Source organism: Amblyomma americanum, chromosome 11 (genome assembly GCF_052857255.1).
Source record: "Amblyomma americanum isolate KBUSLIRL-KWMA chromosome 11, ASM5285725v1, whole genome shotgun sequence".
In the NCBI taxonomy this organism is placed as follows: Eukaryota; Metazoa; Arthropoda; class Arachnida; order Ixodida; family Ixodidae; genus Amblyomma; species Amblyomma americanum.
The window spans coordinates 107,467,409-107,493,929 of record NC_135507.1 but is presented as its reverse complement, the minus strand read 5'-3'; the positions used below and the strand labels follow the sequence as shown (position 1 = coordinate 107,493,929).

General features: G+C 47.3%; 1 protein-coding gene across 1 annotated transcript in view; it reads right to left on the bottom strand.

The window, feature by feature from the left end:
* The window catches only part of LOC144110741 (ubiquitin carboxyl-terminal hydrolase 24-like), a 276,311-nt gene that overhangs the window by 210,805 nt on the left and 38,985 nt on the right, over window positions 1–26,521 (bottom strand). The window contains 4 exon segments of the mRNA XM_077643811.1: window positions 3,713–3,808; window positions 9,303–9,410; window positions 10,579–10,682; window positions 16,263–16,380. Coding sequence (XP_077499937.1) covers window positions 3,713–3,808; window positions 9,303–9,410; window positions 10,579–10,682; window positions 16,263–16,380 — 426 coding nt within the window.

Sequence of the window (26,521 nt, the reverse complement as noted above, 5' to 3'; positions counted from 1 at the left end):
GCTCATGTTCATTATAAGCGGGCTCGACTGTATACGTGGTACGACTGATGCTAATAGCATTGCTATAACTCGTTCTATGCAACCAAGAGGCAAAACAATGCACTGATTATGTGTTTGGGGCCCCTTAAATGCTTCTTCACCACAGAGCATGGCACCTGGAATGACACATTTATGGCCAGTTAACCACTACAGTTTGCCCTCACTCGCAGTCGTGCATCTTTAGGGCTGGAGCTAAGGCAGATATCGCATGACATTCGGTGGATGGTATGTGGAAAGCGAGATCGTTTTCGCTTTCAAGTTTGAACGGACCCGCTTTAGCACCAGGCAGCCAAGAGCAGAAAAATGGGGCTATTCAACCTGACCCGCCGCGGTGGCTCAGTGGTTAGGGCGCTCGGCTACTGATCCGGAGTTCCCGGGTTCGAACCCGACCGCAGCGGCTGCGTTTTTATGGAGGCAAAACGCTAAGGCACCCGTGTACTGCGCAATGTCAGTGCACGTTAACGATCACCAAGTGGTCGAAATTATTCCGGAGCCCTCCACTATGGCACCTCTTCCTTCCTTTCTTCTTTCACTCCATCCTTTATCCCTTCCTTTACGACATGGTTCAGGTGTCCAATGGTATATGAGACAGATACTGCGCCATTTTCTGTCCCCCAAAAACCTATTGTTATTATTATTATTATTATTATTATTATTATTATTATTCAACCTGCTGTCTCGCCTGGACCACACAACCAGTCGGCATGGCAACCGTTATACCAGTCATCTTTTTAAGTCTAAATTAGATCGCGGAGAGCGTGCTTTGGAGCGCACGTGATGGACTGAAGTCCTCACCACGGCTTCAGGTAACACGTGGCACACTGGCAGTGAGCACGGCCCAATCGTGTGGAAGTGCCTCGCACCAGAGTGACCGAACATAGTGTAACCGCGGCTCCGGCAAGCAGCGTAGTGTCCTTCTCGCTTCCTCTACAAGTCTGTCATGGCTCTGACAACAATGACTGAGTGCCGCATGAACACACTGAACAACCATCTCACTGGTGAATTGTACTGCCCCAGCAGTGCTAAGAAAATCTTTGCTCAAGAGCATCTGCTCTACTACACAATGTTCTGATGCCAGCATGCAGTGGAAACTTCACTTAGGAACGAGAACTGTATTTTGCCTAGCCACAGTGCCCACAGTGCTGTGCCCTGCGGACAGGTGCAAAGAGATGACACAAATTACGGCGCAAGAGCTCCACTTCAAAATTTTTTTTCTTGCTTTAAACAAAAATCCTCTCGATTAAAACTTCAGAACTGAAAGGCAATAAACTGTTCCACAAGACCAGCCGTCGTATGTATTTTTATTTTGACCACATCAGGGTGAAATAAACAGGTGTTTATGATTCAAAACACACTTTTCTGCAACTTAACTATTTTACTTCACTTCGAAGTATTCAGTTTCATCAGCTGTAACATTTTTTATAGGTAAAAGATATCTAGGAAAGCAAGATGGTTATTTGTTATTTTAGACAGGAAGTTGATGTTCTTCTTCAATGCCAAAATAGTAGAACTTTTACATTTTATTTAAATTTTAAAAGTTATTTATACCATTCAAAATACATGATGATATCATATTGAAAGCCAGAATCTGTGCAAATGTAATTAAAAAATTTGTTGATTTTTCTAAAAAACTGGATATTTATTGATTATTGAGTGCGCCTGGTTTCATGCCTTTTCAATACATTCAAACAGAGATCACATCCAGAGATCACCTCAAAAATAAATTTTTTTTTGCCAAAAATATTTTAGGCTTACACTAGGCACACTGCAATAAGCTTCCATGAATATTTTTGAACAAATCAAAGATGGTGGAGCGTAAAGTCTGGCATATATGGCGTGGAATGGCACAGCTGCACAGTGTTGTTGGTCAGCCAGCAACATGAGAATACCGACTATGGCACACGGAGGAAAACGAAAGTTTGAAGCTGCCAGCCAAAAATGCAGGGCAGTGGAGTGGAGCAACTGTACTGCGGAGAAGCCAAGTCATGTGACAATGATAGGCAACAGCTATGACGATGGGCACATCCACGCAGCTCTGGTCATGACAACTCAAACACCGGCACCTGCGAATGTGATAGCAGTAGGACAGTGTGATTGGTTAGGGGTATGCTGGCACCGCTGGCGACAGGAAAGGAGAGTGCCCTCTCTCAGGGCTTGTCAGCAGCTGCAAGCATGCTTGTAACGTGCTACATCATGTGACCGGTGTCTCTGTCTCTTGATGTGCTGCCGCAGTCTGAGCGTTAGGAGCACCGGCGAAGCTTTCAGGCGATGTGCAGCACAGTTCATGGCTGCTTTACGAGTCACCCCTCAGACTCCTATGCGATGACAGGTACACAATGAGATATTTGCTGCCAGCTGCTATGTCATAAGTGGGCACCAAACGCATGATGTTTAATAGAAGCCAGTCGAGGATTTCATTCAACTACATCTTCAGTGGAGCTACTGCTCGGAACTATGCCCCAGCGAGGTTTTACTGTACATACCTGTAGATCAGAAGAACCGGACCCCGTCCATCTCATACAGCTACCGTATTTACTCGAATGTAACGCGACCGCGAATGTAACGTGAGGGGTGACTTTACATGCTGCCTAGCGGGAAAAAAATAAAAGCACGAATGTAACGCGAGGATTAGGGACACAAAACAAATTACCTTTAATAGACATCGTGGCCAACATGTTTACTCACCTTCCTCGCTTTTGGAGGCCGAGTTCTCAGAAACAGAGTCCTCCTTTTCGCTATCGAACTCTCCCGGTAACTTCAGCTGCATCGATGTTGGTCGCCGCAGAGAGAATCCATTCCTCTTCAGGAACGTTTGGGCCCACCCACGAGATGCTCTGAACTTCCCATCTCCCGAGCAACGTCTCTAACTTTCCCACGGATCAGCTTGACACTGACCCCCATGAGACGGTTGCGCTGCTCGATAACAAAGTCCGCCACTTTTTTCTCCAGCTGGATGTGAAGGCCGTGGCAAGGCTCATGAAATCCTTTGCGGTTGGTCTCACATTTAAAAAGCCCCTCCCGCTGCGGCCGCCATCCGCGGATGGTTGACTCTAGTGACTCTAGTTGACTCGTTGAGGTCAAGTCTTCGAGCTGCCGCAGAATTCCCGACCTCTTCAGCTAACAGGATCACTTTTCTCTTAAAATGAGCTCCACATTGAGCACGACGCATTGCCATCGTGTGCACTGAATCAATACACTGGGAGTGACACCACAAGAACACGACGCGACAATGCGTTGGGCCCGATGTCGCAACGAACACAAAAAAATGAGAGAACAATGCTGACAACGCTTTGGCTTTGAATGGATGAGGATTTGGCTTCCCTAGTACCCATGTTGCCAGCATAAGATCGCAACACTGTGGAAACAGAAACCAGGCTGATTGCTTTGAAATGGCCGCACCGCGGCACTGCTTTAGGCCATTCAAAGTGTGGTATCCGATTATAACGCGGGGGTAGACTTTAAGGAGAAAAAATCATGGAAAAAAACTCGCGTTACATTCGAGTAAATACGGTACTTACAGCCTACTTCTGTCCTAGTAACTGCATTGAACATTGAATGAAGCGCACAGCTACAGATTTCAACATGTCCTCCCACTGCAGCAGCCCATGACCTGAGGCAAATCAAGCCATGAAATTTCGAGTCAACGCGCAAAACTATGGGAACAAGGACCAACCTTGGTGGAGACCTTTCCCTGGTTGCTCTCCTTGCCAAGCTTGCCAATGAAGGTTAGCAGGCGTCGCCATGTGATGTCACTGCCACCCCTCCACGCCTTGTGGAACAAAGCATAAAGAGGGACAAAGCATAAACAGCATGTACGACTCGTGGGAAGGGCACTGGTAAACACTCTGGTATGTCGTGTTTGCAATGCTCTGAAATGAGAAACACGGCAGTGATGGTTGATTGCTTAAATTTGTTTGATCTGAATATTTTTGATCTGCCAAAAGAACACTATGGGCTCTGGAACATGCTATTCTTTGAGATGCACCACATTTTCCGTATGCTGCCATGTATATGTTTTGCCCCATCAAAATGTGGCCACCATGGCCAGGGATTGGACACAGAAGCGAGGTGAATTGTGGTGTTTGCTTGGTCATTTAGAAGATCCAGAAAGTGACTTCTTCTCACGTTAGCATTATCACATTGTCACAGAAGGAACCAACAGCTTAATGAACAGTCGGTCCTGCATAGCACACATGATATAGCTTTTGAAGACATGAGCAGCTAAACACAATGAATGAGAATAGGCAAGCACAATAAGGTCTTGTTTCGAGCACAAAGCCATTCATAAATGATGCAAGTGTGCTCCGCAAAGTGCTCTTTGAGCCATTTGAGTGCAAAGTGCCGTTTGAGATGTTTGGATAACTGTACTGAAGCTGCGTTTTTTTTTCTGAATTTACCCGTTAGTGGGCCTTTCCAGAAAGTGGAATTTTTCAGTTCAATTTTCAAGCTATATTACGGGGAAACTACTTTGTTGTACCACGCAGTTTAACGCTTTATCTGGCACCTATGCGAGTGCAGCCCTTAACTGCATATATATGACATTTCTTACTTGAAAGTGTGGTCATCCTCGTTTGAATAGGCATAATGTAAAGCTTTAAAATAGGGCAACCCAATGCATGGGGGCCCCAAGGAAAAAGTGGGCCCGAACAATATGAATTTACACACCAGTGACTTTTAGAACATAGGTTTTCTCTACTCAGCGGCACCAGGCCTGGGTTTATTGACTGTAGCGCCATTATGGCCAAGAAAAATGCTAAATAACAAACTAACAAAAAAGATTTGAGTTGTTTGTTTCATATATCAGGTGATTTATCTGCAGCACTAAATTTGCGCATAATAACTAAAACAAGTGCTACAAACATGAAATATCTGATCTTTCTTTTTATTGTTTGCCAGATGCAGCGCCATCTAGGTTGGAACGCACAATTATAGCACTGGCAAATATATTTACTTTTCGTTTTGTCTATCTTGGCATAAATAAAAATAAACATTACTCAATAAATAAAAAAGAACCATGTAAACAGAAGGCCAATTCTATATGATCCCTTTCTGGATCCAAACTCGTTAACCTCATTGAGCCTCCCGTGCTATCTGAGCTCTTGTCTCCATAGCAACCAAATGACAAGCACTCACTAAGCCTAGCAGCTCTATAAATATTGAAGTACTTTGAAAATTTGACACGATTCATCGTTAACATTTTGTGGCGCAGCTTTCGTTTGCAATGAAGGTGAGAAAGTAGGTCCGTTTGATTCGCCTGCACTACGTGAACTGGTTCTCGTGGTGCTGCACTTCACCTTTCGTTTCAGCTGTGCAAGATGGCACCATCTGCATGACGCCATTCATTTAAAAAAGTACAGATGTTGTGCAGGTCTCGTTCAGGAAAACTCTGCACCTCCTCAGTAATATTAATACAGTCAAACCTGGATATAACGAAATTGAAAAAAGTTCGCAATTTTTCGTTATATCCAGGTTTTCGTTAGATGCAGTTTTGGGTTAAGACTGGTAAGGATCATGCCAAAACGAAATAAAAATTCGACAGATATCAATTCAAGTGAACTCGCCATTCAAAGAATTTATTTAATAGAGAAAAACTGCGTAATTTTCGCTTGCTGTTTTTGCCCGATCGAAGCCACTACTCGGCGCTCCAAGGAAACTAAGGCATCCATGGCTGCTTCATTGTCCTGCGAGCCGACGAAATGCGCAGAACGTCCACCGCGTCCATCAGTTCCCTCGCGGTGGGAACAGCACAAAACGTATCAGGCTCTGACAAACCGTCACCTTCAAGGCTATCTTTAACGGTTTCGACAAGTGCCGCATCAGTCATCTCTTCCGTAGCCACGGCGCCGTTGTCCACGAACAAAAAGTTGCACAGCTCGACCCCTTCGGGCACCCCACCGTTCATGCGTAGTTCATCCCACGCTTCTGCGACCTCGGGTGGGCTTGAAGGTTCGTCTTCAGTGACTGTAGCTTGAATGGCCTTATTTACCTGAGCCTTGGCGAAGCAATTGGCGATCACCTGTGATCCGACCTCTTGCCACGACGCAGCAAGCATTCCGATTGCTTGGTAGATATCCACTTTTGTTGGCCGTTCAAGGCGGATATCCAGGAGCATCTTTTGTATCAATCGACGGCGGTAACAGCATTTAAAGCTGTTAATAACCCCTTTGTCTAAGGGTTGTACCAGAGAAGTGCAGTTAGGTGGCAAATGCTGCAGCTCGACCTTCGAAAGCTGTAGGCCTTCCACATGGTGCGCGGAGCAGTTGTCAAGCAGCAAACAAATGCTGCGAACTTGTCGCTTGACATCTTGGTTGAGCTCCTTCAGCCAGTCGGAAAAAATTGCCCGCGACATCCAAGCTTTGGAGTTTGCCACATATTTTACTGGCATCCACCTTGTTCCTTTAAAACATCTGGGCTGGGCATTGCAGCCAATAACCAATAGGATTCGCTTGTCGCTGCCATCAGTGTTGGCGCAAAGCAAAACCGTCACACGGAGTTTACTTTGCTTTCCATCGCGGCAGTCTTCTTTTAGTGAGAACGTGCGGCTCGGTAACATTTAATAAAACAGGGCCGTCTCATCAGCATTATAAATGTCGGCAGCTTCATAGTGGCTGAAAATGCCGGGAAGCTTCTCGGCCACCCACGAGGCAGCAGCATCGCTGTCTGCGGAGGCAGACTCGCCACATACCACTTTTCCGACGACACCGTGCCGGCTTTTAAATCCTTGTAGCCAGCTGTTACTCGCTTTGAAGTCGTGGTGGCCCAGGATGCAAGCAAAATCTATGGCTTTCTGCTGCAAAATCGCGCCACTTATGGGCACGTTTTGTGCTCGTCTGTCCAAAAACCATGCAAACACGGCGTTGTTCACATCAGCATACGTCGACGTCTTCAGTCTTTTCTTCTGGGCACTTGTGCCCGACTCCATCGCACTGCGGATGCTTTGTTCTGCAGCAAGAATGGTTGACAGGGAGCTGGCTGGTATATTGAAGCGGGCAGCGACATCCTTCTTTTTTTCGCCGGTGGTAACCGCATTCAAAATCAAGAGCTTATCTTCAAGCGACAAAACTTTGCGTTTCCTCACAGCAGAACTCATCGTAACAAACCGACAGCGTAAACACACACCAGCACACGCACGTCAACACGCTGACGAAGAAGGCTTACCATAACTGCGCCGCAACACCACGAAGAGTTTGTCATAGTAGTGCCACCTAGTGTCAAGCTACAAAATGAAAGCTTAAAAGTTGCTACGCTTGCCACGGAGCGGCGATAGCGGCGCTCAACATCATCATCATCACCGAGGTCTGCTTGTTTGCTGCGATTGCAAGCGTTCTGCTCGCGGTCTACTTTACCTTTTAATATAAAAACTTACTTAAACAATATTCATTAAAGTTGCGCACTGCCCGGTCAAATTTCGGGCAAAACATTACAAGATACAGCTCGATGATCAGAGCCACGGATTCGTTACATCAAGGTCGACTGCCGCAACGAGTTCGTTACATGGAGGTCGCCTATACATGGGCTTCAATGGGGGATGTGCTGGGGAATTGAAAAATTTCGTAAAATCCAGGAATTCGTTACATAGAGGTTCGTTACATAGAGGTTCAACTGTAATAATAATAATTGGTTTTTGGGGGGGAAAGGAAATGGCACAGTATCTGTCTCATATATCCTTGGACACCTGAACCGCGCCATAAGGCGAGGGTAAAGGAGGGAGTGAAACAAGAAAGGAAGAGAGAGGTGCCGTAGTGGAGGGCTCCGGAATAATTTCGACCACCTGGGGATCTTTAACGTGCACTGACATCCTGACATCGCACAGCACACGGGCGCCTTAGCGTGTTTCCTCCATAAAAACGCAGCCGCCGCGGTCGGGTTCGAACCCGGGAACTCGAACCCGGGAACTCCGTAGTCGTGCGCCCTAGTTAAAGATGCCCAGGTGGTCGAAATTATTCCGGAGCCCTCCACTGCGGCACCTCTTTCTTCCTTTCTTCTTCCACTCCCTTCTTTATCCCTTCCCTTACGGCTGCGGTTCAGGTGTTCAGGTGCCCAACGTTATATGAGACAGATACTGCGCCATTTCCTTTCCACAAAAACCAATTATAATTATTATTTGTAGGTGGACATCTCAAGAGTACCATGAACGCTGACTAAAAGCTTGGTAACAGTGTTTAAGGCGGCAGCTGCGCCCTTATGGAAGCAAACGATGGCTTCTGCGACGATGGCTAGTGCGTTGTGATAATTCCAAGCTAGGGTTGCTGCTAGGCTTAGTTACAGCACACTATGTTCACCTCACTACGTGGTTTCACATTGCAAGCGCTGCCAGGAGGACCCCAAGCCCACACACAGACCCATCCTGAACGAAAAGTGATGAATAAGCACCGTTAGGAGCATTGGCTCCTGCATGGGTATGGCTGCAGATATAGAATGTTCCACTAAACGTGAGTTCAATTAAAGCTATAGTTTAGCACGGGATTTTCAAGGGGATGTTCTGAGTGTTCGATACAAACAATTCAATGTATCCAGGCTCGACTGTAGTACGACTTTACCTTTGCTCATCTGTCTAATGCTTCAGATTGTACCTCCAAGGTCAGTGACACAGAACCATTCTTTTTCCAGCAAAGTTGAGCACCCCGATGAAATGGGGAAAGCGAGGGCGCGGAGAAAGAACACTACAGCTACTGCTCTTGCGTGCAAGTTTGCTTCCCTTGACATCGGACTGACCAGCACATGAAGCATGTTTTCCAAAACCTTTCTTTGCTACAACTTTTTACAACCCTGATGAGAGAACCAATGGTGTGATCCTCAGCAAAGTTCGCTCAGGCTTACTGGTCAACCGAAAGCAGGGCTTCTCTAACTGGGTTCTGTGGGACCCCTGTGTTCCTTGGAGCGCTTCTCGAGTTCCCCATGCATCAATGTCCATTCATGCCTCAACAATGCCCCCCTTCCTTTACACAAAATGTTTTCTGACCGACCATAGTGCAACTGCTCATAGGAGACTGTTTCGCTCTACAGGTGGTCATTGCCAATTGGATAAGGGCATTTTTTCCAGGTACTGCGCATCTGCATGCTCATTTCTGCACGCGTGCCAGGCAGAGCGGGACAGAATTCAAGACACTCGTGTATGTCAGCACCTTTTGAAAGGAGTCAGGTGTTACCAGAGGCTAAATAGATTGAGACCTCCCGCATTACAGGATGCCTCAGGACATAACCCCCCCCCCCGCCCACCATACCTCTGCTCCAAATGAGCAAAGTGTGCGTGCCGCACTCACCTTGCTAATGAGGGTGAGGAGATGTTCAAACTGCTGCTGGCTGAACTTGGTGGAAGCAGCGGCCATAATGCCATGTATGTTGTCCACCACCTGACAGTTCTGCCGGTCCTGCAGGAAAGAGGCCATCGAAACATGGTGTTTGCAATACTAACAAGCACTGGAGCTCTTTCTCAGATTTTTTTCAAACTGCTAAAAGCTGAACAGCACGTCTTCGCAAGAGCTGACAAGCTGTCACCCGAAATTAACTAATACATTACTGTCCCGACTCTCAAATCCTCATCAAGGTGAACGTGCTACTGATGACTTCCTTCTATCACAAAAGGCAAGAAAGTCCCGACAGAAAGAAAATAAACCAGTAACAGATCGTCTTGCACAACTCGGGTTTTCTGCATTTGACGCCAGTAAGCGTTTCTCTACATGCCTATAAAGTAGTAAAGAAAGTAAGCTTTGCAATCTAAATGTCCTAATCTATTTATACAATATGGCTCATCAAGGAAACCTAGGTAAAAAAAATAGACTCTCAACAAAGTAGGATGCCCACCTTCTCCATAGAAGTTACTGTTAGCATGCACAACATCAGTGCATCTAAAAAACACGCTCTCACCTGTTGTAGGTGAAGCCACAGTGTCATGCAGATGTGATAAGATTTCAGTCTATTTTGAGTGTTTGTTAGTGCAGTTACACATGCTGTGCAGCCCCATATAAGAAGAAGCACCTCATTAGCATCTAAAAGAATAATCGCTCCCCTCTGTCAAACTTAAGAATGCACCATAAGGCCTGGTCTGCAGCAGGAAGCTGCTTGGTGCCCCATTAACATGTGGCTGTCAAACTCAACCTCATGATTTATCATTAAATGGACATGAACAAGGTATTTCCAGACGGAATGCACTACACCACATGTTGCAGCCGAAATAGGTCGCACTGAATTAACATTTACTAGAAAAAATCTAACCAGGAAGAAATGTTTTCCAGCTTTACAGCATAGATAAGAGACACATGGATAAAGAAAAAGGAAAAACTGCAAAGGTTAATGCCAGCCTGTTACTAAAAGAGTTGGACATGCAGCACATAAGGTAACACAAGGGGGGGGGGGGGGGGGGTGTTTGCAGCATTCTCATTTAAGTAAATGCGATGTACACTGTTTAGCCCCACTGATGTAGTGTGGGTGTACATGAATTATCAATAAAACAAATACTGACCAGCTAGCTATGAAACTCTAATGCAAACATCAAAATAATTATGAACACTGAAAACTACATATAAAAGATTAACTTACTTGCATAGACCAAATTTTTGTCAATTCTTCAACGGAAAGCCGTGGTCCAATAAATTCAATTATGCTCTTTATCTTGTCCATGTACTGCGCCTGATCAATGTTGCCTGAAAAGATCAAAATGAAGAATGAAGAAGTCTGAGTTGCATGAAAGTGACAACACCAAAACTGAATAATCTGACTGCACTATGTATACACACAGTTGAGCCCACTTATAATGGCCAAAGATATAACGAATGTTTGGTTATAACAAACGAGGACAGCACTACCGTCAAAATATGTATTAGGGCAATGGCAACACGAATCTCATACAACGAACAACTGTGGATGCACCACTCGGTTACAGCCAACAAGGAGGTGCCATAAACTCGCCTCCACAGTTTAAGAACGGTTTGGTCTAAGACCCTTTTCCCAAGCATCTCACACCAAAGAAGCCGAGCACAGGCCGGGTGAAACCTTGTACCCATTAGAAAACCAGTGGGTAGCCAGCGACACATGGAATTGGCAATGAACAAAGTAAGATCACAGTACACTGTACTGATGGGCAACTTCAATTCGAAGGTGGGCAAAAAGCAGGCTGGCGACCAGGCGGTAGGCGACTATGGGATAGGCTCTAGGAATAGCAGGGGAGAGCTATTAGCAGAGTTCGCAGATAGAAATAATTTACGCACCATGAATACCTTCTTCCACGAATGACAGAACAGGAAGTGGACCTAAAAGAGCCCCAATGGTGAAACTAAAAATGAAATCGGCTTCATACTATGTGCTAAACCTGGCATCGTTGAGGATGTGGCCGTCCTCGGAAAGGTGCGCTGTAGCGACCACAGAATGGCAAGGTCTCGAATTAGCTTAGGCTTGAGGAGGGAACGGAAGAAGCTAGTAATGCGGGAGTCCATTAACAAGCTAGCGGTAAAAGGGAAAATAGAAGAATTCAGGATATCGCTGCAGAACAGATATTCGGCTTTAACTGAGAAAGACAATATTGATGTTCACACAATGAACGATAATCTGACAGCCATCATTACGGAGTGCGCAGTAGAAGTAGGCGGTAGGACAATTGGACAGGATACCGGAAAGCTATTTCAGGTGACGAAAAGATCTGATTAAGAGACGCACGCCAAAGCATGAGGGTGTCTAACCCTAGAGACAGAATAGAACTCGCAGAGCTATCGAAGTTAATAAATAAGCGCAAGGTAGCCGACATAAGGAAGTTTAATAGGGAGAGAATCGAGCATGCTCTAAAGAACGGAGGTAGCCTAAAAGCAAATCGAACCCAGCACCTCCCAAATGCGAGTGAATGCTGTACCACAAGGCCACCGCTTCGGCCTCACAAGTGGGCTTTTACCGCACGAGGCACATTTAGGGTTGCCTGCAGGCGGAATGAAGCACGGGGCCCATCAACACAACGGTTTGGTCGAAGACCCTCTTCACAAGCATCTCACAGCAAAAAAAGCCTAGCACAGACCAGGTGAAATCTTGAGCCCATTAGAAAACTAGTGGGTGCCTGGTAGCACTGGGGATCGAAACCAGCGCCTCCCGAATGCGAAGCGGTTGCTCTACCACAAGATCACCGCTTCAACCTCTGGTTGTCTCCTGGCAATGGGAGGCAAGACTGCTCTCCCACTCTGGGTGTGTCGGCAAGTGCAAGCATGCTTCTTGCGTGTTGCACTGTACAGTAATGTCACCACGATGTATGAGTTAGGAGCACCAGTGAAGTTTCCTTGGAATGCGCAGCACAATTCATGGCTGCTTTATAAGAGACCCTTTCAGCGCCATACATCATGACTGGTATGCACCAACCCAGATGTCCAATGTCCACAATTAGACGCTGTGGCGTAAGCTGGCATCAAATGCATGATGTTTAATGCAGGGCAAGTTGGCGATTTTTGAACTACATTCTAAGCGGAAGTAGGTACTGCTTAACTCTTTCGTTACCATGCCACTAGGCATCATTCACCGGTGATCAAAAAATTCAAACTGCTAGGACAGCGCGACTGTGGCTGTTACGGACTTGCTAAGTCATCTGGTTTGTTGTTCACACACTGAACTTTCATTTCCTGCATAACTTGTATTTTTCCCACAAGTTGGTAATTTTTGAAGTGCGGTTGAAGTTGAGGGTGCGGCGTTGAACCCTCTAAGCAAGGCGTCAAAGTCGGGGATGGCGCGCGCTCAAAACAACCCCATTGCACGCAATTCTGCTTAGTCTACATCATTTATTTTTGATGCATCGAGTAGCAGGAACTCTGACGACGATGTTGCATCGTCAGATTTTGGCTTCCAAAGCTCAAACTGTGCAACCAGAGCCTGAAACGCTGGCCTGTTTGCTTATTTTCTTGTCCCCGGACCGTATGCACGAAACGGAGCGCTACTATGCAGCCGCTACGGTGATGCTGCGTCATCTACTTTGTTCTTCAGAAACTACAGTTTCGCTTTCTGCATAGACTGCAATTTTCTCACTGGGCGCGAATTTTTTAAATGCCCTTGAAACGGATGCTACGGTGTAGGGCGCTCTCCTCGCGGCGACAGTGCGCGGTCGCAAAAACCACGCTGCACACGATTCTACTGCATCGGCACCATATATTTTTGATGCATTGAGTAGCGGGGGACGAAGATACCGCATCGTCGGATTTTGTTTCAGGCGCTCAAAACAGCAGAAACAGAGCTCAGAATGTTAACCTGTTAGTTTCGCTTTCGGTTTCCGGTACGCTTGTGCGAGCGGAGCACTGCTATGAAGCATATGAAGACTCTATGCTGATGCGGTGCTATCTGATTTGTTGTTCAGAAACTAATTTCAACTGTCTGTGTAGATTTCAATTTCCCCTCACCACCAGGCACGAATTTTCGGCAATACCCTTGAGACGGAGGCTATGCATAAGCCGCTCCAAGCATGGCGTCGAGCGCGGGGACGGTGTGCGCTCGAAAAACCCCGCTGCACATGATTCTACTGCATCGGCAGCAGATATTTTCAATGCATCGAATAATAGGGCCTCTGACAATGGGACTTTGGTTTGGATGCTGAAAAGGTGCAAACGGAGCGGGGAACCTTGGTCTGTAAGTTGTATTTGTATAATACTTGTATTCGTATAATTTTTGTCAGTTTTACCTAAAATGATATCAGTTGACATTTGTATTTTGAAAAGTATGCTTATCAAGCTTTATTTTGGCACATAACATAATAATTTCGCAAAGAACAAGAAGCGCATTATCCTAGCCACACTGCCATCGCTCAGAGCAAGAGCCTGCTTACCTGGACAGACCAGAGAGACTGTCGCCGCCGTGGTTTCACCGTCGCCTGAGTGCTGACCTAAGATCCCGTTACATTTGGTGGAGGTTCAGGGTAAATATCGCACAATGGCGCCGCCACACTGCAGGCTCGAAACGAAGAATGCTGAAGGTGTCATGTGCCGCAGCCCACGCGGTCCCCGTCACAATGCGCATAGTTTCACTGGGGGCTGTGTTCAGTCTCGCTGTCATGAGGCCGAAAATGGAATAGTCGTTCCTCAGAGACAACCTCATTGAAATATAAGGCCCGACAAGCTGAATATATAACTAGCAATAACTAGCATAGATTGCATTTGAGAGGCTTCCAATTCCTGAACGAAATTGTGCATAGTAAACGCACCGCGCGCACGGCATGGCGGCGTGTGCAGCAGCATATGACAGCTTCAGCATACTTCCTTTCGAACCTGCACTGTGGCGGTGCCGTTGCGCGATAATCACCCCGCACCTCCACCAAATGTAACGGGGACTTCGGTCAGCGCTCAGGCGGCGGCGAAACCATGGCGGCGAAACCATGGCGGCAACAGAGTCTCTGGTCTGTCCAGGTCAGCAGGTTCTCGCTTTGAGCGGTGGCAGTGTGCCTAGGATAATGCCCTTCTTCATCTTCACACTTTCAATTGTTTCTTTGTCAGACTGTAACAATCATATCAAAGACATATTGAAATCAGCCTTTTCAAAGACCATAAAGAAAAAATTTCTAGCTCAAAAAGCATTTGAGTTACAACTTTTACACTTTAGTGCCAAGTTATAAAAAGAATTTGAATCATTTGGTAATTGCTAGAATTTTTTTAATAAATTTTTTTTGGAGAGTCACTGTCATGTGAATACAAATTTTATGTTCTTTTAATTTTTTGTCGTACTTTTCTATTTTTTCACAATATTTAAAACAAGTAGTTCTGCTGAAATAAATCTGATTAGAAAGCGCATTCTATTCCAATCACTGCTATGCATTTTAAATACTTTTACCTATCATACTTTTTCTTGACAAAATGTTTGTTGAGACCTTTGAAAAACAGTCCTTGTTCCCTTGGTAATGAAAGAGTTAAGCAAGTACTGTTAATTTGCGCCCGTACATAATTTGTGCACCCATAAAAATTCACCTGAATTTTTGAAAAAAAACTTTTACACGCATATTTTGCGCTCCCTGCTGTGTAAGCACACCAGCATCCATGCGGGTGCATGCAGGGCAGACTTGGGGAAACTCGGCACGATAAATCGCTATGTGCAGCTGCAAAAGGTGAGTGAGTAGTGTCAAAAAAAAAAAGTTTATAATTCGTTCGTAAACTGCTACTGGTAACAAAAAAATCAACCGCATGCCATTTACTCAACCCACTCGCACCAGCGGTTGCTCTCCCATATGAACAGCTGCAAGAGAAAACTTCTGGTAATCTCCGAAGCATGCGGCATGCCAGAATCTGAAAATACCGAACCACTGGCTATTCTGTTTGCCACTACTCAGCCAGGCTGCATACGAGTGGTCCAGTGACGCACCAGGTGGCTGTTTCAAAGACAGCCACCCATAGGCTTATGCGACTCTGGTTGATCATGACATAAGGTGACATTGTCATTAGCACACCCGCTGGTTATGCCTCCGACGACTACGCCGGAAGACTGCAACGTGCAAGCCAGGAACGGGCGCCTAACAGCTATCGCTGTAATAAAAATTTGACTTTAAATTCAAGACTACACATCCCCCATGCCCGCCTCTGCCCAAGGCCCACGTCATGTAGTTCCTCGCAAGACGGCATGACAGCGCGTGCGATACAATTGCAAAGCCACCAGTCGGAGGCAAATGGAGATACAAGGCAATAAAACGGCACCCTCGTATCCCCAAAACTAAATGCCTAAACAGCTATCGCTGAATCTCACGTTACATAGTTGTAACCGTCCTGTAAGTTTTTTTGCTAGCAAGGGGCGTGAATTGTGGGGTTGACTTCTACACGGCAATATATCACATACAATGCGCATTATGACCTTTGTAGAGTTCTTTAGGATGTGTTTGCGAAATCTCCGCATAATTTCCACACGCCCTTTTTGAAGCATTGATTTTAGGAAAAAGTGCGCAAATTACACTAGGAAATACAGTACAGCTAAACAAGGTTTCATTGTACTGTGCTTTTGTTTGCCCTTTGTGTGAAATGCCGCGCGCTACTAATAATTGTTCAAGTGCAAATGACAAAAGTGGTTGCGCTTTTCGGTTCCTTATATAGCCTGTGCTCTCATTACCAGGAATAAACAGTTCTGCCCCTAGGTGTCGTACTCGTTTCTTTGCTCTCTTGTCCTCGTCCTATTTGCAGTCTTAGCTTCTCTAGACAAGAAACAACTAGTCCGCAAGAAGGTACAAAGGCACATTAAAACAAGGGACAAACTCGCTCTATTACAGGAAAGCAGGCCCTCAGCAAACTCACTTTCCAGTGTGATGGAGAGGACATTGTTCTCTGCCATCCAGTTCAACAGCTGCTCAGAATCAATGGCTGCCTTCGAAGAACTGCTTGTCGCTGTGCAATCGTCGATGAGCTTGATCAACTGTAGAAAAAATAACAGCATGGGAGGAGTGAAAAACAGACAGAACAAGTTGCAAGTAGCACTGATAGAAACGCCAAAGAACTTTTAAGAAAATTTTTTTTACTAAATGAAAACTTAAGGAGCCTGTCAGCTGGCCAAGTTGGTAAGTGCTGTAATGCTTTGTTTGGCAACAAGTACAGCTGAGCCAGAGTTCCACCGCTAAATTTAACGGGCATGGTGGCACCCTCCAGCAATGTAATAGCTTAAGGAGCTTCGTTGGCCCACAAAGTTGATGTCCACTACAATGCTTGGGCCGGTGCCACTGGTCTAGCAACAAGTATAGCTGCGCCAAAGTTCCGCCACTAAATTTAGCACGCTGTGGTGTGCTTGGAGGCCTCGTGGGTAATCCGCAAACTAGTGGCGCTTGCAAATTCAAACAATATGATACAAAACATTGAAACTAATCAATTTCGATTCATGCATGGGGCATGTGTGGAACATGTATGGTTGTGTTAGGTGTTGCTTGGCGAGCCTGGTGAGATCCTTGTGCTATCGCCAAACTGGGCTGGAAATTGCCTAGGTGGCCGATTTTCTTGACAGATTTATATGAAATTTTTTAGCACATCAGAAATAATGTTATAACTATTCTCATAAATTTCGGTGTTACACCTAAAGAGGATTGTCTTCTACTATTTATTTTTCCCCGAATCTTATGAAAAGTCAGCAAAGTTAGCATAATGTGGCAGAAGGTTGGTTCAACATTCACTGCATTTCTACAGGTATGCTACAAGTAAAGACATGCCTAGAATTTTTTTTTTCTGCTAGACTGACATTTTCAGTTTTGAATATTTTTTATCATTGCCCATAGACATATCTCCACTCAGAAATATTCATACTAGAAAATCTAAATTCACAACTTTTCACGTTTAAGAACGAAGGATGTCTTGACCTGTAGGACCTGTCCTGGGAAAGCAAGAAAAAATAAAAAGGGTTAAAATAGGAAAAGCAGACATGAAGAAATCTGGTTTACAAGGTGAGCATCTAGTCAGAAAACCAGAGAAGAGAAAAAAATCAGATTTTTAGCGTTTTCCCGATATGCAGTGCCACTATGGTTCACCAAACAATGTTTTTAAACTACTTCTCAGTGGATTTATGCAGTCAAATTTCAGGAGAGCATAGAAACAGAGGCATGCGAATGGATACGATTTTTGCAATTTTTTTTTTGGCTATTTCTTGTTATTTAAAAACTCTGTCTTCTTTTAACTCTTTCTTTACTGCACCATGGGCCATTAGTCATATATGACTACGTTTTGAACCTGCTGCCAAAAATTCAAGACGGCACTCCTGGATGAGCTGCGCCATCAAGTTTGCTTCTATAATAGAACACCATCTCTTTAGTTTCACTTTTGTTTTCTCATTTTCTTTAATGCGAGCAAGTGACGTGAAAAATTAAACTTTGACTGGACATAGTCCACCGGTTGCCAATTATGATGTGCATTTCACTGCTCCTTACCTTAAAGGCACAAGGCTGCACTCAGCCCTTCTGTCAGTTCTTATGCTGTGTTTTTTTTTTTTTTTTTAAGAGCAGCAGTGGTGAGTTACAATGTGGAATGGCTGGATTTCAGTTTCAATTGTGAGACTTAATCTCTCAGGCCCAGGACATCAGCACGTGCTCGCACGAGTTTTGTTTTACCGTTCAGGTTGTATTTTATGTAGTGTGCTTGCTTGATTGGCAAATGTCGAGAGCGGTTTTGTTTGGTGGTTTAAGGCCTTCACAACATACTGCCAAGATATTTTACCAAATGCGCCAGCAGATTTTTGATTATGGCGCTGTCAAAAAAGGCCATGCCCCCTTTTCACCCATAGAACCCATTTACTACCCAAAGGAAAAAAAAAGGAGAAAAGGAGGAACTGCAAGCTCTGCTATAAAAAAACAATAACAGAGCTCAGAACAAGCGTAATTTGCTGCACATCCCACATCTACCTCCACTTCATGTCCACATGTCACTGCTTTCTCTAGTGGCTCAGCGGTCACAATCTTTAAGTTGAATGGCCAGAGAAAATGCAGCGCACTATTAGGTACGCAGCTGAAAATCACAAGGACGGTAGCTAAGAACATGTGTAACATTTTGTATATTTTAATTTTCTTCTAATCAGCTGCAGGTCCAGTGCAACGGCTTATTTTGTTTTGCTTGGATTCTTTGTTTTACCAGCATGTTTAACCAATAAATTTTCGAAAAGTTTTGTACACACAACTAGGGCGTCTTTTTATTTTGCTCAGAAGTATAATCAATAAGCTACAGTTCGATGTATTACAATGTGCAGTGCATTTAGCACTTCTTGAAGAAATAATTTTTATTTTAAAACACTCAAAATCGGTCACTTTTAGCGGTAATGAAGGAGTTCAACAATCTGTCCACTGTTGTAATAGCAAGGTCTTCAAATCATCTTAAATGTATTCGAAAGTAGGTAGTAGTAGTGGTTTGTTCAAAGAAAAACACAAAAAGAAAACGAAAGGATGTTGCCAGCCACACCAATTGCTATCTAATATCTTATGCACCTGAGCTATAGTCGGTGGAAATAAAAGGGAGAGGGAGAGGATAGCAGTGAAAAGTACAGTGAGGAGCAATAGTGAAAAAGGACAGGGGAGAGCTATGTGCATGTCGGAGCTAAAGTGAGGAAGAACCAGCTCCGACAGCAGTGAGGTCCGAACTGTTTTTAATTGCGCTGCTCGCGCTGCGGCTGCCTAGCCCAACTTCCTTCTTCTTGTCCGGCGCCGTGTGCCATGGCCTGCGAGCCAAGCGCGGCGCGAGGGGCGCTACAGGGCTCCTCCCCCCCCCCCCCCCCCCCCAATAGAGTGAAGCCACAGGATTCGCCCAGCGGATGTGCTTGGAGGAAGCTGCGCACAATGGTGGCGCAATCGAAGCGAGAGCGAACGTAAGGCCGACGGGCCAGCTGCCACGACATCGTCACAACCATTGATGCCTAACGTCTTCTGCACACGGTGTAGGATGCAGAACGATCCATCGTAGGCCGGTATGAGGGGTGGACCGATGTGGTCACAGCGGATGAAGGCATGGGCGCAGGAGGCTAGGTCCTGGCTGACGAACACGGACTGAGGTGTGACGGGCGGCAGGGATGACAGAGGTAATGTGTCGAAATGTGTTGCGCAGGTCTCGGATGTAGGTGGAAGCGTCATGGATTAACGGAGGGGAGGGAGGTGAGAAGAATTCCCCAGGGAGACGCAAAGGAACACCGTAGACTAGTTCAGCAGAAGAGCTGCCAAGGTCAGATGTCAGTGCCGAGCGTTCGTGTCGTGTCGCACCAGCGTTCCTTTGGCTGATAAGTTGTCGATGCGGACGTTCCACCTTACCATTGGCCGAAGGACGGTTGGCGGTCGTATGGATGTGGCGAACGCCCATAATATCGGCAAAAGCAGTAAACAGGGCCGATGGAAACTGGCGGCCGCGGTGGGTGGTGACGACAGACGGGCAGCCGAAACGAGAGACCCAGCTGGCCGTGAAGGCCGAAGCAACAGTCTCGGCCGTAGTGTCAGCAATGGGCAACACCTCGGGCCACCGGGTGAACCATCCACACAGGTGAGCAGATAAGAGGCCCCACGTTATAATGGGAGCGGTCCAGCATGTCTATGTGAATGTGGGAAAACCGCGTATCGGGCGGCCGGAAAGGAGAGGCAGGCGTGACTGTATGCCGGTGAACTTTGACGCGCTGGCAGTGAAGGCAGGTTCATGGCCAGTGGCAGACATTGGCATTGATACCAGGGTGGCTCAGTGGTGCAGTTTTTCAAAAATGGTTCGATGGAAAGCCAAAGGTACGTAGGGGCGCGAGACGCCAGTGGATGTCTCGCACGTAATGAACTTGGAGGAAAAAGGCAGTGGACAGTCGGCGAAGAACAGGAACGCAGATGAGGAGCAAAGACAATGCAGCTCTGGATCGTTGCGCTCTGCAGCCGCTAGCTCCTCCATGTCCACTGGTGATTCGGGCACCATGGCACTAACACGGGAAAGCGCATCAGCAGCAGCATTCTCCGGGCCATGGACGGGACGGAGACCTACTGCAAACTCGGAGATAAAACACAGTTGGCGGATTTTGCGTGTAGTGTAGGTGCTGTGGTTCCTTTGGAAGGCAAACGTCAAGGGCTTGTGGTCGGTGATGACTTGAAAGTCCCGGCCATCCCGGAAGTGGCGAAAGTGATTGATGACGAGGTACACAGCGAGCAATTCTCGACCAAAGGCGCTGTATTTAGTCTCAGGTGGCTTCAGCTTTTGGGAGAAAAAACCGAGGGGCTGCCAACTAAAGACGTGCTGCTCGAGAACTGCACCGACGACAATGCTCGAGGTGTTGGTGACGAGGCGCAGTGGAGCGTCAGGAACTGGATGTGAGCAAAGTGGCATCTGCGAGCGCCTTCTTGGCAGCACCAAATGCAGCCGCAACGTCCTCAGTCCACTCAAGTGGCACAGCAGAGTCTTTTTTGGTAGCCAAAAGATCAGTCAGAGGCTTAAGGAAAGAAGCGCACTTCGGGAGAAAGCGGCGATGAAAGTTCAGGAGGCCCAAGAATTCTCTGAGCTTTTTAAAGAGGCCATTACATGGTCGTTCTTCATGTTGCAGTTTTGTGCTTCAGTAACTAATACAAGAGCTTATGATTCAGTTTCCGAAATTTGGCTGACCTGGACGCGCTCTGTATTCCAAAAAATGCGATCGAAATTGAGAACGGGAAACTCCTCCCACCAGCAGCGACTGCCATATTGAATGCTGTCGTGACGTCACCAGGACATACACGGAGCAACATCGTCTGCTCTCGTTGCTGCAATGTGCGCAGAGAAGTCTCTTGTCCCCTGTACTTCCGAAAGCGATCGAAGTAGCAGTCGTCTTCCATATATGAATGACTAGTGCCGCAAAAGCATTAATAATAGTAATGCCGTTGTTCTTCGGTATAGGTATAGGGTCCGGTTACAGTAGGCTGATGGGACGGAGATCGGCGGTAGGTTGGCTGGTCCATATGCAAATGCCATCGCTGATGCACTGGTCTGTCAAGCTAGACCGACGACGACGCCAGCACGACCAATGACCCCGTATCGCAGTAGTGTAAAGAGTGAACTTAGTGGGAACTGGCAGAGTGTGGCGGGGACTAGTTGGTATGACATTCTATAAACTTAAGACCTTTAAAGCTTACCGTATAAACGCGTGTAATGGCCGCACCCGTGTAAGGGCCGCACCCCGTATTCCCAAAGGAAATATTTGAAAAAAAAAAATCCGTGCAAGGGCCGCACCCAAACTTTCCAGGAAACACGCAAGAATAGCCTTCGAAATACATGCGCACAGGAGCTTCGAGGTGCCGCCCATGGATGGCGCCCGAGGCCGCGGGTCATCATCATCATCTTTTCTTCTGCCGCGAGCTTCTGCTACTGTACTTCCGCTATCTGTATCGGCATCGGTATCGCCAGGTCTAACTTTGTTCTTTTCTGGCTGTCAAAGCATGCGTTTTTTGGTGGTTGTGTTAGCATGGTCGCTCAGCATAGTTGTTGCTCTCGTGCGCTGTCGTTCTTCACTTTTTCATGAACTGCCTCCGAGCATTGTCACTGTTGCACGATGGGCAAGCACCGCAACAGCTACACGGCGGGCTTTAAACTGAAAGTAGTGGAGTTCGCTCTCAAACACGGCAAGCGTGCCGCAGGCAGAAAATTTGACGTGGACGAGAAGTGTGTCCGACGGTGGTGCGGACAAAGGGATGCGTTGAAGAATACCAGCTCCAAAAAGCGCGCTTGCCGAGGCAAGCCATGCAAATTTCCTGAGCTAGAAGAAGAGCTGCTATGCTATTCAATGGAAGTGCGGAACAACGGCTACACGTTGACTATGGACATGCTGTGCGTGAGGGCACAAGCCTTGGCGCGTGCTAAAAGCATACCGCACGAGGACTTCAAGGCTAGTGCCGGCTGGGTACGAAGACTTCTGAAGAGGAAGGGCCTATCATTTCGGCGAAGGACCACGCTGTGCCAGCGGCTGCCCCCCGACTACACCGACAAGGTGCTCAGCTTTCAGAAGTATGTCATCGGTCTGCGTTGTGAGCACAACTATATATTTTCGCAGATAGCGAACGCCGACCAGACCCCCGTGTGGTTCAACTGTCCCGAGAGCTGCACAGTTGAACTGAAAGGAAAGAAGAGTGTTTTTGTGCGGACAACCGGCGCGGAGCGCCAACGGTGTACCGTTATGCCGTGCGTCACAGCGGACGGGCGGAAGCTGCCCCCTATGTCATCCTGAAAAGAAAAACGATTCCTAAAGGCGTTTTCCCCAAGGGAATTGTAGTTCGCGCCCAAGAAAAGGGCTGGATGGACGATGAGTTTGTGCTCGACTGGGTAAAAAGCGTTTGGGAGAAGCGCCCAGGCGCCATGCTGGCCCGACGATCGCTCCTCGTCTTGGACAGCTTCCGCGGTCACTTGACGGGTAGGGTTAAGGAACGCCTGCGCGGTATCCGCACAGACATGGCCGTGATACCGGGTGGCCTCACCGGCATGCTGCAACCCCTGGATGTAAGCGTCAATCGGCCTTTTAAGGTTGAATTTCGAAGGCAGTATTCGGAATGGATGGCCAATGGCAATCACGACGAGACGCCGACAGGGCGGCTTAAGAGGGCACCGCTCGCGACTGTGCTTGGATGGATTTTGTCCGCGTGGAATTCCGTGTCGACCGACATTGTAACCCGGAGTTTCAAAGTGACCGGAATTTCAAACAGTTTAGACGGGACCGAAGACGACTTTCTGTGGGCTGAACATTTACCTGAACACTGCACCAGCTCGGAGTCTGAAGACTCCGTGAGTGATGCCTGAACGGTAAATAAATGCCGCGCATTCCAGATTGATTTGCTTTCACTGGAAAAAAAAATTTTTTTTCGAAAATCGCGTGTATGGGCCGCACCCCGAAATTTGCCCCCCGAATCTGGGAAAAAAAGTGCGGCCCTTACACGCGTTTATACGGTATTTGTCCTGATCATGCTAGCCACGGCGGCATACGCAATGTGTGTGCACCAGCGAAGATGTTCTTTCATTTGGTGCCTGTGCATAGAACTTTTCAGCGAGGCAACTGAGCGACATGGCAAGAAAGCGCCGCATGACAGTGCGGCTCGTCGTTCGCCGCCGTCACCTGGGCTTGTGCGGCCGAGCGAAAGCTTCATGCCCGATGAATAGACGACCCGAAAAACTGCGCTTGTGTACATTATCCGTATGAAAAAAGCGAAACGAGTGGCTGCATTTCATATCTTCACACTGTCTTACTAGTCAGCGGGGAACTCTTGCCAGATGCTTGAATTTTCGGCCAACGGTGGACTGCCGGCCCCTTGCGTGACGAGGCCTAGCAAGTACGCAGGATTCGTGTGTGCGATTTCAGCGACTGCGGAGAGGGAATTAGCAAGTTTTAGCGCCTGAAAATAGCTGTCGAGCGTAGTTTTGGCCACAGTGCCCTCAAAGCGATGACTGCCTACATCGCAGGGCTCGAGTACAATAAGGGGGAAGTGCCAATATGTGACCTGGTCTGCACAGCATGTGCTGAAGGCAGCCGGCAGCAGCCGTTGGCGTCGACTGTGGACAACACAGCACAGCTATGTAAACAACACCAGTGTGGGGCTGCAGTTGTCGTGATCATCGCATTCCTAGGCCACAATGTGCACGCACAGTAAACGCTAAATGATGTGCTATTATTTTCAAGCACTCATTTAGACAACGGCGACTATTCTTCGGTGCGGGCAGTAAAAGCATTCGAGTCGCGTAGGGTTTCGCAAGCGGCTTGGTTCCTGCAAAAGGGTTCTACGAGCCGAAGGGAATGTATGTTCGACTTACAAATGCACACGTTCAGCGGGAAAGTCGTCTCATTCGGCACTTTTTTCTGCTCCTTTCATGCCTCGAGGTTACTGTAGTGCCACCTTGTGATAATTTGAGTTTAATTATCGAGCCGATGAATAGCGAACAAGAAATTGGTAGCCAGCTACAAAACGCCGTGGCTTTCACGGCGCACATCGGCGAAGGCATGCACGGCACGTGCCGCTTTTCACATACGGGAGCACTTGACTGCTCGAAAGAAACCACACTCATAACATAAAAGTAACATATTTATGAGCATAAATAATAAAGCAGGGGTCCATCAATTTCTGTTTCCTCAACAATCAGAAAAGGGGTGCCACGAGCAAGTCCACTTTTTTAAGGATCACTCACGTCGCGTACTAAGCTGACAGCTTCCGAAAAGAAAACACAGAAAATGCATTTTATTTCGATAAGCTAAATAAAAGAAAACTTTTCGAGTGACCGCCGTCTACGGTGTGCATGCAAGCACCTCAACAGCGCACAGCAGACGACGTGGGGTGGGTATGCCCCCTGACGTCAGCGATCAGAGGTTGCCAGACCAGCAAGCAGTTCGCAGAAGAAACGGAAAAAATTAGTTTTAAAAATATTTACCGCACAGAATCAACTGAAACTTGGGGGAATTTTAATTTAACAAGTTGAGAATTAAATGCGATAAGCAGGCTATGCGTGAAAATAGGCTGTCATAGCCCCTTTAAGTGACGTGGGGGCCGGAAAATCTTGAATGGCTTTGGCTTTGCTGTCGAGAGGCTGACTACCTTGTGGAGTGACAAGGTGGCTGAGGAACTCTATTGTAGCTATTGTAGCCAAAGAGGCACTTGTTCGGGTTGATGACGAGCTTATATTCCTCCAGTCGGTGGAAGAAAGCACGCAGATGAGCTTCTTGCTCTGAACCAAATGAACTTGCTACTAGGAGATCATCGATGTAAGCGAACATGAAGTTGAGGCCTCGCATAACCTCACTGATAGCTCACTAAAAAGTTTGTGCGCCGTTGTGCAAGCCAAAAGGCACCCGCACATACTCAAAGAGGCCCAATGGTGTGGTAATGGCCGGCTTCGGAATATCAGCGGGCTCCACAGGAATTTGATGATAAGCCTTCACTAAGTCAATTTTAGAGAAGATCGTGCACCCAGGCAGATTTAATGTGAAGTTGTGTATGTGAGGTAGTGGATAGCGGTCTGGTAAAGTGTGGGCGTTGAGGACGCGGTAATCTCCACATGATCCCCAGTCGCTCGAATCTTCCTTGGGCACCATGTGAAGTGGCGATGCCCAGTTGCTGGAGGAAGGGCGTACTATGCCGAGTTCCAGCATGTGCTGGAACTCACAGCGAGCGACAGCGCGCCGTTCTTCCGACAAGCGGCGAGGACGAGCAAACACCAGAGGCCCCGAAGTCACAATGTGGTGAGTGATTGAGTGGTTCACCAGTGACTCTCTGGTGTGCGGATTTGTGAGGTTGGGAAAATCAGCCAGAACTTTCGCATCGGCGAAAGAGGGACGAGAGCGCGAAGCCCCGTCGCCGCAGCAGTGGATAGCACGCCGTTGACGAAGAGGTGCGTAGTGAGGTCTATGAGGCGATGAGCTTAAATGTCGACTACTAGGTTGAAAGAGGAAGTCAGCGCCGAGAACTGCTTGCGAGACGTCAGCGACAATGAAAATCCAACGAAACGTGCGGTGCAATCCGAGGTTAAGCATCAGGGACCATTGGCCGTACGTGCCAATGGGGGAGTTGTTGATCACTTGGAGCGAGGAGGTCTGTTCATTGCAACGACAAGGACCATGCTCTGGAGAAGACGTTAAATAAACAACTCACGCAGAAGGAAGTCGGGCTGAGCAGTGGGGTCTCCAAGGAGCTGGCGCTTGCGACGGAGGAGCTGTGAACGGCGACTGTCACCAAGGTCTGTAGCGCTGAGAAGCTGCTGGAGTTTGGTGCACTCGGACGTGGACTTGCAGTCGATGAGAGCCGCCTTCCGCCTTCAACGTGTCGAAGGGGCGAGCAGTGTGCGGCGAGCTGATGACGTCCACTAACTCCTCAGCGACGTCAAGAGGCAGGGTGGACACCAGGTGTAGAAACTTGGTCCCTTGGCTGGTGATACGTCACAGCTGGAAATGCGCCTCAACCTGCAGGAGCCAGGCGCGGGGGCTACTGGGCCAAAATGGCAGCAGGCTGACTGGCTGGAACGCGGCCACCGAAACACCAAGAGGCTGAGCGTTCGGGGGCATGTTGCCGTTGGTAAGCAGGGCAGAAGAGCCAGCGGAATCCATGTAGGAGGATGGGGTTGCGTGTTCGAAG